General features: G+C 38.6%; 1 protein-coding gene across 1 annotated transcript in view; it reads right to left on the reverse strand.

Moving 5' to 3' along the window:
* Positions 1-1306: 1306 nt before the first annotated feature.
* The window catches only part of LOC146461731 (solute carrier family 22 member 15-like), a 15351-nt gene continuing 1070 nt past the window's right edge, over positions 1307-15587 (reverse strand). The window contains exons 2-9 of the mRNA XM_085086637.1: positions 13306-13493; positions 12414-12653; positions 10939-11157; positions 10191-10325; positions 8791-8915; positions 7324-7432; positions 6251-6323; positions 1307-4307 (exon numbers count right to left, since the gene is read on the reverse strand). Coding sequence (XP_084942763.1) covers positions 4122-4307; positions 6251-6323; positions 7324-7432; positions 8791-8915; positions 10191-10325; positions 10939-11157; positions 12414-12653; positions 13306-13493 — 1275 coding nt within the window. The 3' untranslated portion in view covers positions 1307-4121. The remainder of the gene's footprint in view (positions 4308-6250; positions 6324-7323; positions 7433-8790; positions 8916-10190; positions 10326-10938; positions 11158-12413; positions 12654-13305; positions 13494-15587) is intronic.

Below are 15587 nucleotides of genomic sequence, written 5' to 3' on the forward strand. Positions count from 1 at the left end.
AGCTACAAGTAGTGTACTATTGGTAGCTGCTTTTCATTACCGACACTGAATAGACTTCGTACTCAAGGGCTTCTTGCGCGCGCTGGGGCTGGTTGGTCCAAATCAGTCGCGTGTCTTTCATAAGGAAATAACAAATGAGGCATGAATTGTTGAAAAGTCACCGTTTCGGTTCCAACTCTTCCTTTGGGAAGCACAGAGGGGATGTACAATCGAAGTCCTTCAAATTGATATTTCACGAGAACATACACAGTAATTCCTCGTATGTTTTTTAATGTGCCCTGCGTTGTGTATACAGTATTCTGGTCCTCTAACTGAGGTGCTAATGATTATAGCTTTCTTTAATTTACAACTTGACACAAGATGTAGGCACTTGGATATGTCGAATCAATCAATCAATCAATCAATAAACGTTATTTATCCACGGTAGAAATTAAAGCTAGAAAGCTTATGGGACCGTGCCAAAAAGAAAAAGATAAAAATACAAAATTACCATCATTATCATCATAAAATCAGTAACTAATTTACATACTACAATGTTACAAGTAATTAAAATAGCATCGGGGTAAACAAAACTACGCTCCCCCTCCTGGCCCGTCACCCCCAAAAACAGACAGATTAGGGAGTTTAAGATGCAACGAGAACATAAAAAAGCAGTAGATTTAGTAAGCAAATCAATAACTTTGCACCTGCGTCACACTTTTTGGTACATTTCTTTGGCGATTTTTTTTTTTACGCGGACTACCACGTGAAATTTCCTAATTTCACGTTTGAAGGAGGACATAAACAAACGACGACAAATTTTTCCTTCTTTTTAAATTAAATTTGGAATCGGGCAGTGAGAATCCGACTGCAGGAAATTTTTGCTCTTGAGAGGACATATTTTTGTGGCTTTCGACAACGCGCGAATACTAAATTGTTTTTAACTAAGGGCATTTATATTGCTATCAATGAGCGGATGTCTTAAAAAAAAACAAGTAGTTTATTTCAACAGCTTTCACGGTTTGAGATTGGTTGTTTTCGATCCATTTTGGTTCTTATTTCCGATTCACAAGGTAGGAGTGCCTTCGTTGCCGTTGTATATAAGAACAAACTCTTATGCGAAAGAAACTGACAGGTAGTAAACAAATTATTGAAGGTTGTGAAAAGGCACTTGCAGCATCAGAGTTCAAGACTGATTGATCAGTGCACATTAATCTGTTTTAATTATCTTTTTTGGCACATCGGTTTTTAACTTCCAAACATTCTGGGGGGGGGGGGGGGGGGCTCATTTTACTACTTAAGTAACCTAACACAGCCAATAGGCACATACATTTAGTCACATTTCTTTGGCGAAATTCGTTCCAGTAATAACATTGCGTATGCTAGGTTTGAAGTTTTAAGAACTTTTCTGCGCGTTTCTATGAGCGTTTTTCAAAAGGGCTTTCGTACGCTAAGAATTATGGGTAAATGTACTAGCCGCCATCTTGTACGGCCGTGTATGACATTTGCAGACTGCAGACCGCAGACTGCAGACTGTAGACCGCAGACTGCAGACCAAAGACTGTTAATTGTGAAATAATACACCTTGAAACATAAGAATAAAGGTGACGTCATCATCAATAAAGCAACGTCAAAAAAAAAATTGGAAATCGACGAGGTTGATTTTTCCCGCGTAAAGTTACATTGTCTTTGACTGTAAAGGTTCATAAGAAATGGCTTCGACGGATTCAAGGTACGATTCTTTCTTTTTCTTCTTAATAGGTTATCGTTGTATGATAATAACAAAAAGAACTGGATCATTGTATAATGCAATTCAAGGGATTTGATTGGCTGAGCGGCCATGGTATATGAGCAATTATACCATGGCCAAGAAATGGCGGCCATTGAATTGTCTGCTGGTTCTTCTCTCACAGCGAAATCAGTTAGATCTAACAATTTTTCTTGATTGTTTTTAGTAAAACAATTATTCCACTTGCGCTTGTTGGATATGAGATGATTATAGCCAACTCGGCGCTACGCGCCTCGTTGGCTATCTATCATCTCATATCCAACGCGCGCTCGTGGAATAATTGTTAAGTAGCCGACTAATACTTGTCTATTAAGTAATTCTTCAGCAAAGAAAGTTCGGAATGCGGTGGCCCCTAAATAAATTATTGCGGTGGTCTGAGAATTTTCGTAAGTATACAGTGTTATAGGGTTATTATTTTACGGTCTGCAGTCTGCGGTCTGCAGTCTGCAGTCTGCGGTTTGCAGTCTGCAGTCTGCAGTCTGCAAATGTCATACACCGCTTGTTCGGTTCGGTAGATTTTCGCGCCCCAGGTCATTTTGAGAATTCGTTAAATACCCGTCGAGGAGACGTAGTGGAATTATGGTTGTTGAAATACATATTCAGCACCTTAGTGGTGCCGAAGCCTGTGTACGGTGTATCAGTTTATGGAGCATCTCCAACAGAAATCACGTCTATACAGTGTTTTTTGGATCGTTGCCATAAACTGGGGTACACCTCTTTCCCCGTTTCCATCTTAAATTGGTTGGAAAAGTCAGATAAGCGCTTTTTTTTTAACAAATTAAGCAAGGACAAAGATCACCCCTTATCCCAATCACTTCCTAGAATCAATCCAGCTACACTTGAGCTTAGAAGGGTCAAACCAACTTTGCCATACTGCAATACTGAGCGCTTTAAAAACTCCTTCATTAATAGACTTAGTTTTAATTATAATCTAGTCATTAGTAATTAATAGACAAAAATGTTGATTTTTGCACCTTTGGTGTTTTTATTCACTGTGTAACACTTGGTATGTCTCTCTATCAGTGAAATAAAGATCATTATTATTATTATTATTATTATTATTATTATTATTATTATTATTATTATTATTATGCGCAGTAAAACTATCTGTATGCACAGTATAAGAAGCATCACAGGGCGCGTAGCGTAACCTGTGAGCCAAGCGAGACTTAAAATAGCACGTGAATAAATCAATACAATGTATATACATATATAAAAAATATAAAAATTAACGATAAAAACCGACGTTTCGGTGTCTTCATGACGCCATTGTCAAGGAGAAATAACAAATTACAGAGTCTGCGGCAAGATGTAACAATAAATTAGCATATAGTGTTTAAGGCTAATTAAATAAATACCTTGCCGCAGACTCTGTAATTTTTTATTTCTCCTTGACAATGGCGTCATGAAGACACCGAAACGTCCGTTTTTATCGTTAATTTTTGCATGTCTCTGCATTACCAAATCTTTATTGATAAAAAATATAAAATATATAACAATATATAAAAGCCATACTCTAAAAATACAAAATATATAAAAATATCTAAAACTCATAGTTTATATAAGAATGTATAAAAGTCATAGCTGGTCTATTCATGGCTGGTCTATCAATCTTGGTATAATAAAACACCATGTTACTACTTTGAAAGTTCTTGCAATGTTCAACATCGCCGATAAAACCGCCTTATGCATTTTGTCTAGGACTTGAGTAGTCTTCCGGCCAACCATTATTATTATTATTATTATTATTATTATTAGTATTAGTATTAGTATTAGTATTAGTATTAGTATTAGTATTAGTATTAGTATTAGTATTATTATTATTATTATTATTATTATTATTATTATTATTATTATTATTATTATTATTATTATTATTATAATATATGCTAGTCCATGGCGGGGGCAGGGGGGGGGGAGAAAATACCCCTGGGATAAAACATTCGTTTAAAAAATGACCCTAGGGCTAAAAAAAAGGTCGTGCAGATTCTTTACTAGCATCATGATTCATCAGTGTTTAGACTGTTCACAGTCCCCCTATTTTTCCGTGGGATTCTCGAGACCGGTAGGCTTCAATGGAGCTGCCGCCATCTTGGTTTGTAAAAGCAAGCGCGATCTGGGGAGAGTGTCTAAACTACCCAGGGGAGGGTAGTACCCGCTCCCCTCGGTAGTTTAGACACTCTCCCCAGATCGCGCTCGCTTTGACAAACCAAGATGGCGGCAATTCCATCGAAGCGTACCGGTCTAGAGAATCCCACGGAAAAATAGGGGGACTGAACAGTCTAATCAGTGTTGTGCTAGTGACCTTTTCTCCTAAGCTGGGCCGGGCACTAATGGAAGGTATCCTTAGGGTTCAAAGACTTGTAGCTAGAGTTGGTTCACTGGCATCGCCTTTGTGCTGACAACTTGTTTCCGGTGTGTCTTCTAACGTCTCCACTGTTGGCCGTCCCAGGGTTTCAGGAAGCACACTGCATAAACATCCGGCAGCAAACGCGAACCCACTCATCACTGCGAATGGAATCACGGGATGTTTTTTGCCCTGAAGGGAAAAAAAAGAAAAGTTTCCTCGCGTTTTTGACGACATATTCAGTTTGCTCCTTAAAAAAACGAGGAAAAAAATAGCTTTCCAGTGTTACGAAAATTCTGAGCTGACATTTTGCCGAAAAAAAAAACACGTTCTGGCTAAGGATATATATTTCAATAATACTAGAAAACTTTCGATTTTCTTTACAACTAAATCCGAAATTTGGGTGCTCCAGACTCTATGGGCAGTTCGTCATAATATTGAAGTGTTCGCGGTCTTTTCTCCTGTCTTCGTCACCGTTTCTTCCCTTAATACTTTTCAGACTTTGCGTTGTGCTGAAACGGTGGGTATTTAATGCATCTTTTAGACAAAATTCCGCGCGTGACAACAAATCTCGAACTAGAGAGAATGCTTCCTGGTGGAGGTACCGTCTCCCTTGGCAGCAAACTTTTTATTTAATAAGCTCCGATAAAATATCTATGGTCGGTCTTGAAGACAAAATGGCATTGGAGAACACGGATCGGTAAGGCTAGTTTTCGCTAGCGACGTGAGAATACGCAAAAGCAAAAGCGGAAGAGTAAGATTTTACGTCAAGTGAAGACGGGCGAAAAGAAGAATAAGCGGAAGTATATGAGAAATGAGGAAATTTTCTATCCTTATGCGGCTTATACTTCCGCTTTCGCTGAAGCGCAGAGCAACTTCCGTTTATGCTAATGATTATGTCGTTAATAAAAACCTGGCGCTATTACGCTAGACAAGAGTTAACAATAGGACATTTCCACTATGGCGTCATTTTACTGCAACTACCAGAATCCTTCTTGTTTTTGTTTTCTCGTGCTAATTAGAGCTATTATTCTTTGCTGTCCACTGGGAATACAAAATTTGAATTTTAAAAGGAAAACGAAATGAATTCTGGTAGTTGTAGTAAAATGAGCCATCATGAAAATGGCTTTTTAGATTAAGAGCTCGAGATTTCTATCGCGTGATAGTTAATGAGACTAGAAATCGAGACTAGCCGTTCAAAACTTAGCAACAAGACAGGTTCACGAGGGGTTCAGACCGCACACTGTTAGGCTATTGACTCTACTCACTACTTCAACTGAATAGATAGTGAGTAGCGCAGCCAATAAGAGAACAGCATTCGTGATCGGACGCTAGAGGATTTATACTAAAGAGATTTGGAAAACAGCAAACGGTAGAAATGACCACGTGACCATGTTTAGCCAACATTTATCGCTGGCTGTTTTCAGTTTCTCAAAAAAGGTGAGTAGTTTTGCGTTAGCATCAAAGGCCAGAATTATTTTGCACGTTTCTCATCTATGTACTCGTAAACGCGAATCTAAACCTCTCTTGCCGTGAAACAACGCCTGGAGGGTTTTGTTGGAAACTCGTCAGTCTCTGATATTTGCTTAAATTTTTCGTATCTTTTCATAACTATAACGATTTTTTGCGCTAGAGGTTTGAGCTAACAACGAGAGCAACCGCCCCGACAGCAAAGCGATGCAAAGACAAATGTAACAATTTCGCCTCTTTGCTTTCGGAACTTAATGACAGTAGTTTTATGGAGCTTTAGCAACAACGACGGAAACGGCAGCAAAACGTGTTGACTATTAAAATGAATTCGCATTTTTTCAAACGCCGTCACGGTGATTCCAACTCGCTTTAAATGTCAAATGTAGATGAAAATTCCTGGAGTTGGATTCTTGGAGACCGCACCCTTGTTTAGAAAAAGAAAGAAAAATTCGCCGTCCTGTGTTTAAGTCCTCCATAAAACCCGCCATCATGAAATTTCACGTCCTAGTCGTGCAGTGACGGCAGTGAAATGTACCAAAAAGTGTAATGCACGTGCAGAGTTGTTGTTGTGGTTATTTAGCCTATTGCTGTTTGGACGCTCTCGTTACCCTCGCCGTTGTCGTTGCTGAAGCTCTCTGTTATATTGGTTAGACGTAAAAGCTTACCAGTAACACAACAAAGGGAGCGATGCTTGCACCAGTTTGATCAAACACTGCCATACTTCCCATCCCAACGTTCCTTGTAAAAAAAAAAAAAAACAATTAACAGTTCAAAAAGATTTAAAATAAAGAGCTGTCACTGAGTATGAGAACACATAAAGAAACGTCCAGACCTTAAAGGAAGGGAATTTGACATTTCTAAGCTTTATTTCTCTTGGTCAAATGCGCGAGACGTTGATCAAACGACTTCCGAAGACGTCCGAAGACATAACCTCTTGCCGAAGACTGAACATGAAGTTTTCCGAAGATACAGTATCTTCACGTTCACGCCTCAGACAGCAACGTTACGCTTTCATGGGCATGTTTTTTCTTTCGAATTGTATCAGTTGTACTTCTGGTGGGGGTTCGGCTGGTTGTTCAAAAGTCCATTAACACTAATCCCCGCCGGATTAAAAATTAACCAAGGGTTTTATCTCGCCTAGCCTGCATGTGAACAGGCCCCCAAGTGGTATATAGGGCGAAAACAAAAAAGGAGCTCTGTTGTTAAAAGCGTTTTTAAAATCTACTCTTAAGTTAATGGTGACGAAAAGTCTCCGTCAAAACTAAGGAATAAAAATCTTTTGGAAGAACCTAATTGATTAGTAATTAAACTTGAATCAAAGTTCACGTTAACCCAGGATTAGCTTAATCGGGCTTTGGACAACAAAAGGTCCCTGATCGTTCCTATTGCTAGCAAGGGATTTGTTTTAGGTCCGAACAGCATAGGTTTAGTGAGATTGGTGAGAGTGGTATGCCTGTGGGTCCGTCCGCACTGGGAGCTTTGGTCACGACGACGGCGAAGGTTTAAATGTCAAAAGACCGCGCCCAAGTTTAGAAAGAGAGAGAAAAATTCGTCCTCGTTTGTTTATGTCCTCCATAAAATGTCCCATCAGGAAAATTCACGTCCTAGTCGTGAACTGACGGCAAAAAAATGTACCAAAAAGTGTAAGGCACGTGCAGAGTTGTTGTTTCGGTTATTATTTGGTTCTCTTTGCCGTCGCCGTCGTCGTTGCTAAAGCTCCCTGGTTTACTGTGCATACCTGATAACAGTAGGGAGAAGCTCCGTTGAGAACACATAAATTGTACTGAACGATGCGTTGATGCAGAACTTTCCAAGGACTGCGAAAATGATACGGATAGCGATAGCGCCTAAAAAATTGAATAACAAAAAATGACAAGCGCTGTGAGTGATCCGTCTATACACACCGCTAAAACTCTGGGTAAGCTTTCCAAAATTTCAGTGCAGTCAAATTTTCCATAACTAGGGTAAAATGAATGTTGTGCCGCTAGCACTAATGACACAGACGTTGGATCAGAGTGTTAACACGCCGCAGAGTATGTAGCAGTGTTAAGTAAACCCATGAATTTCTCACTGAGTGTTAATCCTAGTAAGGAAATGAAAGCCACCATACGAAGCGAATGGGTGACTATGGTGGTAACTGCAGCAATGTGAATATGAAGGGTTTAATGCTTTAATGATTCTTTAGCCATCAATATAGTAAAACAACAAACAAAAAAAGCTAAGAGATCGCGGAATAGTCGCAGGGGGAAACTTAAAGGGACAGTATCACGCTATTTTTAGTAACACATTGAAAATCGAAAAAACGCTATTCGGTTGATAGCAGCCAAGATATAATGACAAAATTCCATTAAAAGACAATCAGAATGCAAAGAAACTATTCACAGATATTTTCGCCGGCAGATGACCAAAATAAAAATGGACGTTTTCAATTTTCGCTGTCGTAACGCACTAAAAATCGGTTGTACTATATTTTAGTTCAACCTTCCGTCTCAGTAGAATCACTATTAATATTTCTTTAAATTAGTGACTTAGTGTAACACAGTGTTCAAAGTTTAAATTTGGTGAATTTTTGCCCAAAATCATGATATCTCCCATGATACTGCCCCTTTAATTCCCATTCTAGGGCTCACCTTTCATGAATATAAAACTCATATAATAAAAAAAATCTTAGAATATATTGCAGATATAATAAGCTGAGACTATTCACAAGAAAAAAAGAGGATATTGATTCAATTAATGCTACTTCGAGCACAAATAACTTAAGAGGGCGACTTTGAAAGAACTACTGCTAGATTTACAGATAACATTAGACGGAAGAGAATTCCATTCATTGACGTATTCAGTAGTACGAAAAGTTCGCGGCCTTAACTTACAAATGAATGGGTACAATGAATGTTGTGTCGCTAGCACTAGAGTCACGAATCATGGATATGAGAATTATCTCTGCAGAGTAAAGGAAATGAGAGACCGCATGAGGCAAGGAGCTGCAGACTTCATGAGAGTTAATTCTCTTATCCATCATTTGTAGCATTAGTGCTACCGGCACAACACTTATTGAAACAACTGGGACCTGTATAGAGTTTACAAGTTGCATCTTGCGTTTATTGGGCCACGAGGTATGAAGCCAGTCATTATTGCACGAAAATATATCATGCATTCAGCTGTTAACTCAGTGTGTAGCTTAGAATTTATCTGTGAAATGTACCTTTATCTGCTTCCGAAGCTGGGCGGATTAAAGACACAATGACACAGAAAACTGCTGCTAGAGCCATGCAAAGAATCATCGCTCTCTTTCGGCCATAAAAATTGTGACACAAAATCCGTCTCTCCCTGGAAAAGTCAGAATGTCAAAAAATAAAGGGTCAGTTATTAAAAGAAAGTTTAGAAGGTGTTTTAGCAAAACCACATTCTAAGCCATTTTCAGTTTTGCCAACAATCATAAATGACCACCTGACCACGATTTTCCTGCCATTTTTCGCGTTTGCCGGTTGCCGTTTCTACGTGAAAACAGGCTAGACAGGTTTGCCGTCTACGTGAGAACTACGTAAGTATTTCTTCCTTTTTTTCTTATACACATAAGTATTAATTGTTGAAAACAAGTACCACAAAAATTTTTCCGGCAAGTTATACTAAGGTAAATTAAGTTTCATGTCTAAAAGTCCTTCATAACTCACTCCTTACCGCACTTTTCTCCATGAACTCACCACAGTGAGTCGCATGCAAAACAGCTTCATCGAAACCACAGGGAGTCCACAAAAGTTATGAAAAAGAAATAAATTAATAAATTATTGACTTACGTTGTTCGCTTCTTGTGGTTTTCTATAGTGCCCATTTGCATAAAATTTACGCGACAGCACTAATGTCGTGTACTGAGTTGTGCGCGAGCGGATCTGAGCTCTGCTGACTATACTATATATATCAATTATATATATCGATCAATTATATCAATTATATATATCAATTATATATAGTATAGTCAGCAGAGCTCAGATCCGCTTGCGCACAACTCAGTACACAACATTAGTACTGTCACGTAAATTTTATGCAAATGGGCACTATAGAAAACCACAAGAAACGAACAATGTAAGTCAATAATTTATTAGTTTATTTCTTTTTCACAACTTTTGTGGACTCCCTGTGACTGAACCGGACAAATTGCCAATACCTTTTCGAAAAGCCTGTTTTTAGTGTTATGAAGCCCACACTGCAACCGTTTCCTTGAGTTGTCTCTGTATTAAAAGCGTTTTTGGTTTCTTTAAGACGTGAAAGTTGAAAAAGAGAAACATTTTGCGAAGAACACTTTAAATGCACAGAAAATCCAAGGAAGCACAAGCTATAGGCTGCCTGTGTTGTTTGGTTGGCTCAGTCTTTTATCACCATTCTTGAGTTAACATCAGTTGGTCAATCAGACAGTCAATAGCATAGATGCTGACTTTATTTTAAAATTACTTGAATTCAAGAACCTCACTAAATCCTTCAGGAAGGCCATGCAAGCGGTGTTAGGGGACCAAGGAAAGCTGGGGTTGTGTCCATCAACACCACCTCATAAGGCTCCTTATAGTTAATCCCTTACTGGTTACATGGCACCTTTTGAGTAATACATACCAGCCCATGAACCAGATGGCAAAGAAGTTGCTTGGAATATCTATGACGCTTGTAAGGAAAAAGTTCAAATACAAGCTTCCACCAAGTACTCCAACACTCAACAGTACTCCATAATAAACCATGGAATTCGAAAACCTGCATAGATAATGTTTTAAAAGAATGAAAATAAACAAATTAAGTATGTTCATATACGGTGTGGTGTGTGCAGAATAGTGCGATCTTAGGTTTAAATGAATTAGAAGCCACCTTAAAAAGTTTGGTGTATGTATACAACTTTGCACATGTAAGCGTTTGAAACTATCACAGAACTTACAGACAGTGACTCAAAATTTAGACCCCCTATGGTCTGACCTCTCGTACTGTAGGTGACTGCCTCCAAATTTTGGGTTGTTGCTTACTACAGGTTAAAACTTGTTAGGTTTGTCCACATGGGTTAAACCACATAACATTAATTTTGTTCTTGTTGCATTTTTGGTTTTTAACACTATAATTAATGCTTAAATTTTTGAAGCTAATTTTGACGAGAGAAGTAAACTGGTGGGGTGGGGGACGGGGTCACAGCAATCCCAGGACCCCTTAGCTATGCCCTTGGAATAGGCTCCTTTTGGCATAATAAAATTCAGCTTGAAATCTGATGAGGCCAAAAGGACACGAACAAAGGAATAATCATGCTTATTCATTTCTATTGTTTGTGTTTTCTGTACCTCAACATCAAGCTGAATTCTAAGGAGCCTATTGGATCACTTACCATGCGAACCAAAGTATCAGTGTCTTAGCAAGCTGTCTTCTTGTACGAACCAGATCCAAAATTCCACCCTCCTTCACAGCTCCCTCATTGCTTTCCAGCATAAATTTATGATCACTAAGCAGCTTGGTTTTATTTAGAGCAGCAATCGTCGAGAAAACTTTCTCGGCTTCTGTTGTTTTGTTGTGAACTATCAGCCATCGACAGGATTCTGGAACCCACCTTCAAAATGAATTAAGCCTTTAAGCCCCAACATCAACAAGGATATTCTCTTCACTGCTCTTCGTATGTTTTTTATAGTACTAGTTGGGAGAGTTTGTTTGAATATCTCCAGAAATTAAATTTTTATCTTTGGTGATCATTTCCCTTCATAATTTCTCACGACCTGTATGTTTGATAGATTAAAGTGTACAAGACAGAATTTTTTTATTTGCTTGAAAAACAATTCCTTACTAGAAATACGTGACTCCTAAAACCTCGCGGACCTGGGGCTGTGTGGAAAGCCCTCTTTACTCGTATTGTAGCATCAAATGAGGAGATTAAAAGGTTTCTAAACATAGCAACTATTTTGATGAGCATGGTCTTTTCGTAGTTCCACAGGCTAGTTTGTGGTTGAAATCTATTTCTGACACGACGAAATGTACAACAGGCGTGCAGCGCTGTCGTGTTTGATAAATATATTTCCCACGGAAAATTATTTCACAGTGGGCCAAAAACATGTAATTTCTTCAATGCAGTCTTTCCCAAAAACGTTTTCTGGAAGAAAGGGGAAAGATTCGCAGAGATATTTCTATCGAGTGAATATTGATGAACATTGCAGTTGAAATTTGACCCAGCAATGAAAGCAAACTTTCCCGATGTAAGCAAATTTTGCTCCAGCAGTGTGTCTCCCAACCTGTTGCTGCCTAGCAACCTTAATTCTCTTTGTCTGACGTCATTCATACTTTGTTTTTCACTGTTGCTAGGCAACATTGCGGACATCCTCAGCGATATATATAAATATACTTTTTGCTCAAATTCGCGCAGCTTAGCTCTGCTTGGCCCGACAAATTTATTAACCTCGCTTCGCGAGGAAATTATCAATTTTTCTTCCCAACGTGTGAGGCGCATAAAAGCGTCAAATTTTTCTACCAGTTGGGTACAATACCACACAAGACAGGAGACCGAGGAATTAGCAAGGCTGTCAGTGTGACATTGATACTGGAATGTTTAGTTTCGTGGTTTCTCTATTCCTCAGTTGTTTCATTCTGAGTATTCAACAATCCCATTCATTCATATTTTTGCCCGCACAGTTTTCTTCCTTTGCACACAAAAAACAACTTTTAAAGGAATAGAGAAATTGTGAGACTAGCATTCCTGTATTGACATCATATCGCAGCCCCACTATCCCCAGACCATCTCGGGATGCGCAGAACATATGTGCAGGAAGAAAAGGATGCATCACGATACGAAAGCCAGGGGCTTTGGAATTCACTCACCACCAAAAGAAGATCAAAGGGAATGCTGGTGCTGATATTACAATAGACAGAGTTCTCCAATCCCGTATTCCATATGCCAGTCCACTCAGTAGCATCAGGGAACTTGTGTAGAACATCCACACCATTGTCCCCGCAAAACTCCGATGCTTAGGTCCAACAAACTCTGTTGTCAGAACATAGAGGGTAATGTAAACTCCGCCTTGAAAGAAACCAGTTATCCCTCGCAGCGTCAAGAACAACCTAAGAGTCAAAACATGCAGAACTAATAAATGATGACCATGAAACAAAGCATGAAAATTCAGCAGGAACACTGTTCTACTAATCAATTCAAGGCTACATAAAAAAAACACCACAATTCAAAGTTGCATTCAAATGTAAAAATTAAGACAAGCACCAGTTTTCAAAAAGTACAGATGTGAAATTATCCATTGTTGAGCCCACACCTGGCAGACCTTTGTTAGCAAATGCCCAGGGGAAGGGGGACGTGCTTGTGAAATGTATGGGGACAATTGTTGGAACATTTGCAGATTTCAACCCCTAAGGGAGACTTATTTGGGTGTGGTTCAAGCTTTACTCAACCCCTAACAGATACTACTCTCGTTTCTTAAACTGACCAAGTGAAGATAATTCTTTGTATGCGACCCTGACATCTAAAAATATTAGCACTCCATCTTGAACACCCTCAGTGACACTAAATCAGAAATTTACACCCCAAAGTGCATCCATGTACTTTTCACAATCAAGTTTCCCCTGTCCCCACCCCTGGCAAGTGCCCCATGACGGAGACCAAAATCTTGCCAATTAAATAAATTTATTATGTATCTGACTGGGCCCTTATTGACAGCCCTGTACTCATATAACATTCATATATCAGATAAGTTAATAAGTTTACCATAAAACGGATACAAAGGAGGATGCAAAGGACGTCGCAGCAACAAAAAGGACTGCTGGGAAGAGCACATGCTTCCGACCAAACTTGTCTGACAACCTTCCAATAACAAATGCACCTGGAATCCACCCAATAAACAGGATTGACTGCGACAAACTGGCATAGTATTCTTTCCCACAAATCAGGTTCCACTGAAAAATCGCATTGTAAGTTAGTGTTTACAATACCAGAGTAAAGGATATTATTGATATTGCATGGGCTCAGTCTCCTTGGCTTTTTTCTTACATTCTTAGAATCAAGAGGAGAGAAAGACCTTAAATGAGAAGAGCCTGGGAAGACTAGCAACAAAGTGCACAGTAGATGAAGCTGTGAAGGGGAACAGGAAAGAATCAGTTTTGTAACATTATTATTGTAATAATATTTATTTGATGTAGGTATTGTACGCATTGTTTAGTGTCAACATTGGAGCATTGTTAGTATTGTTAGTTGTGCAGGTTTGTTAGCAGACCTTCCAACATCTAAAACCTCCAAATCTTGAGGTCTCGAAAATTAACCGCAAAAAAATGTTAGATTTGGTTCCCAAATAGTGAGATTACACAAATGTTTTAAAACAAAGGAATCTCAATGCTAAAAATACAAGTTCTCTGGAACAGCCTTCCTTGTGATGTGAGAGAAGCTAAATCTCTATGTCAATTTAAAAGATTAGTTAATCTTCATTTTTAATGTAGGAGTATACACGGCATTCATGAAAAACAGGTTTTAGTTAGATTAGTTGTAATTAGTTTTTGCATTTTGTTTGGGATAGTTAGGTCATTTCTAATTATTATACTCCTGATGGATTTTACTGTGTAATTATAAAGAACTATTCTATTCTTCTATTCTAATACCTAAGAGTGTTCAAATTGCCATAATTTTTTAAGTGCCCTTTTAGCATTAATTAACACAAATTAGAATTTTTAAGTATATAGCCTCTCCTGGATTCCACTTGTAGCAAGGGGTTGTGATCTCAAGGTAATGGAGCTTCATTGACAATAAATTGGAAAGTGTCCCATCAAGTTTCATTTAAGACCTGCTGTTGGTGGAAAACCGTGAGATTTCGAGGTTAAATTGTGAGTTCGTGAGATGGGTCCTGAAATCGTGAGTCTCACGATGTGAAGGTCTGTGTTTGTATATTGTAAGTAGCTTTTTAGTATTGTAAAATTAAATTACATAAATTGAAAAAATCATAATAATCATCATTTTATTTATTAACTATATTATATTATTTTCTCATGATTCTGTACTATCACACAAAGTTAACATAACCAAGGGGTTTAATGGTGACTACAGCTGGGGTCTGCGAAATCTGCGAGCCTGCGAGCCATGCGAGCCACCGTGCGAGCCATGTGAGTCACGTGAGTCATGCGAGCCACAGTGCAAATGTTAAGAATTTTTATTTGTTTTATTTACATTCGCGTGAGAAAATTTTGGACGAATTTTTTTCTTTGTTTTTTTTTTTTTTTTTTCGTTTTTGTTATAATTTTGGAGAGAATTTTGCCTATTCAAAATCGGCCAAGATGCGCAAAAAAAATAAAAACAATACGCAAAAAATTATTAAGGTTCAAGACTTCAGAAAAAAAAATCCGAGAAAAACATACGGCTGCACCGCTACTCGAATAGGTATCTATTGACACATGTCATTCATTGATATCCACGTGGAACTTCATTCAAGAAAACAAAAAAAAAGAAAAGAACAGCACTTCGATCTCCGTGTGCTGGCATCAAGAATGGTGAGTAAATCGCGCTATTTTGACAGGTTTGGTCTTTATTTGAGAATCAGAGTTATCAGAACTCTGTCGGTTGGCTGACTGCTGCATGTGGTTGTCCTTTCCCTTAGACAAGTCTTTCTTCAAAACTCGCCACTAGAGTGGCAGGGGCTGGTTTCAAGATAGCATTCGACCCACCAGCTGACGGCAAATGCTTCTGTTACGCTGCTTCTTTTCAAATTGAATTTAGTGTGACAATATTGACTTCGCTCAAATTTGAGTACTCATTTATCATACCTTACAAGATTGGAATGACACTGACAATCAGTCCTGACGTGTCAATTAACAAAAAACTGAAATATGACGGTTTGCGCTGTCCCACTGTAAGAATTAAATATTGCGATGTTATTCATCTTGTTCCGATGCTCTTGTTCTTGTTCTTATGTAAATGTAAATACAACATATAAAAAATTCTTAACACTTATACTGTGGCTCGCATGACTCGCGTGACTCCCATGGCTCGCACGGCTCGCATGGCTC

Source organism: Pavona decussata, unplaced genomic scaffold (genome assembly GCF_977016875.1).
Source record: "Pavona decussata unplaced genomic scaffold, jaPavDecu1.1 SCAFFOLD_195, whole genome shotgun sequence".
NCBI classification, from domain to species: Eukaryota; Metazoa; Cnidaria; class Anthozoa; order Scleractinia; family Agariciidae; genus Pavona; species Pavona decussata.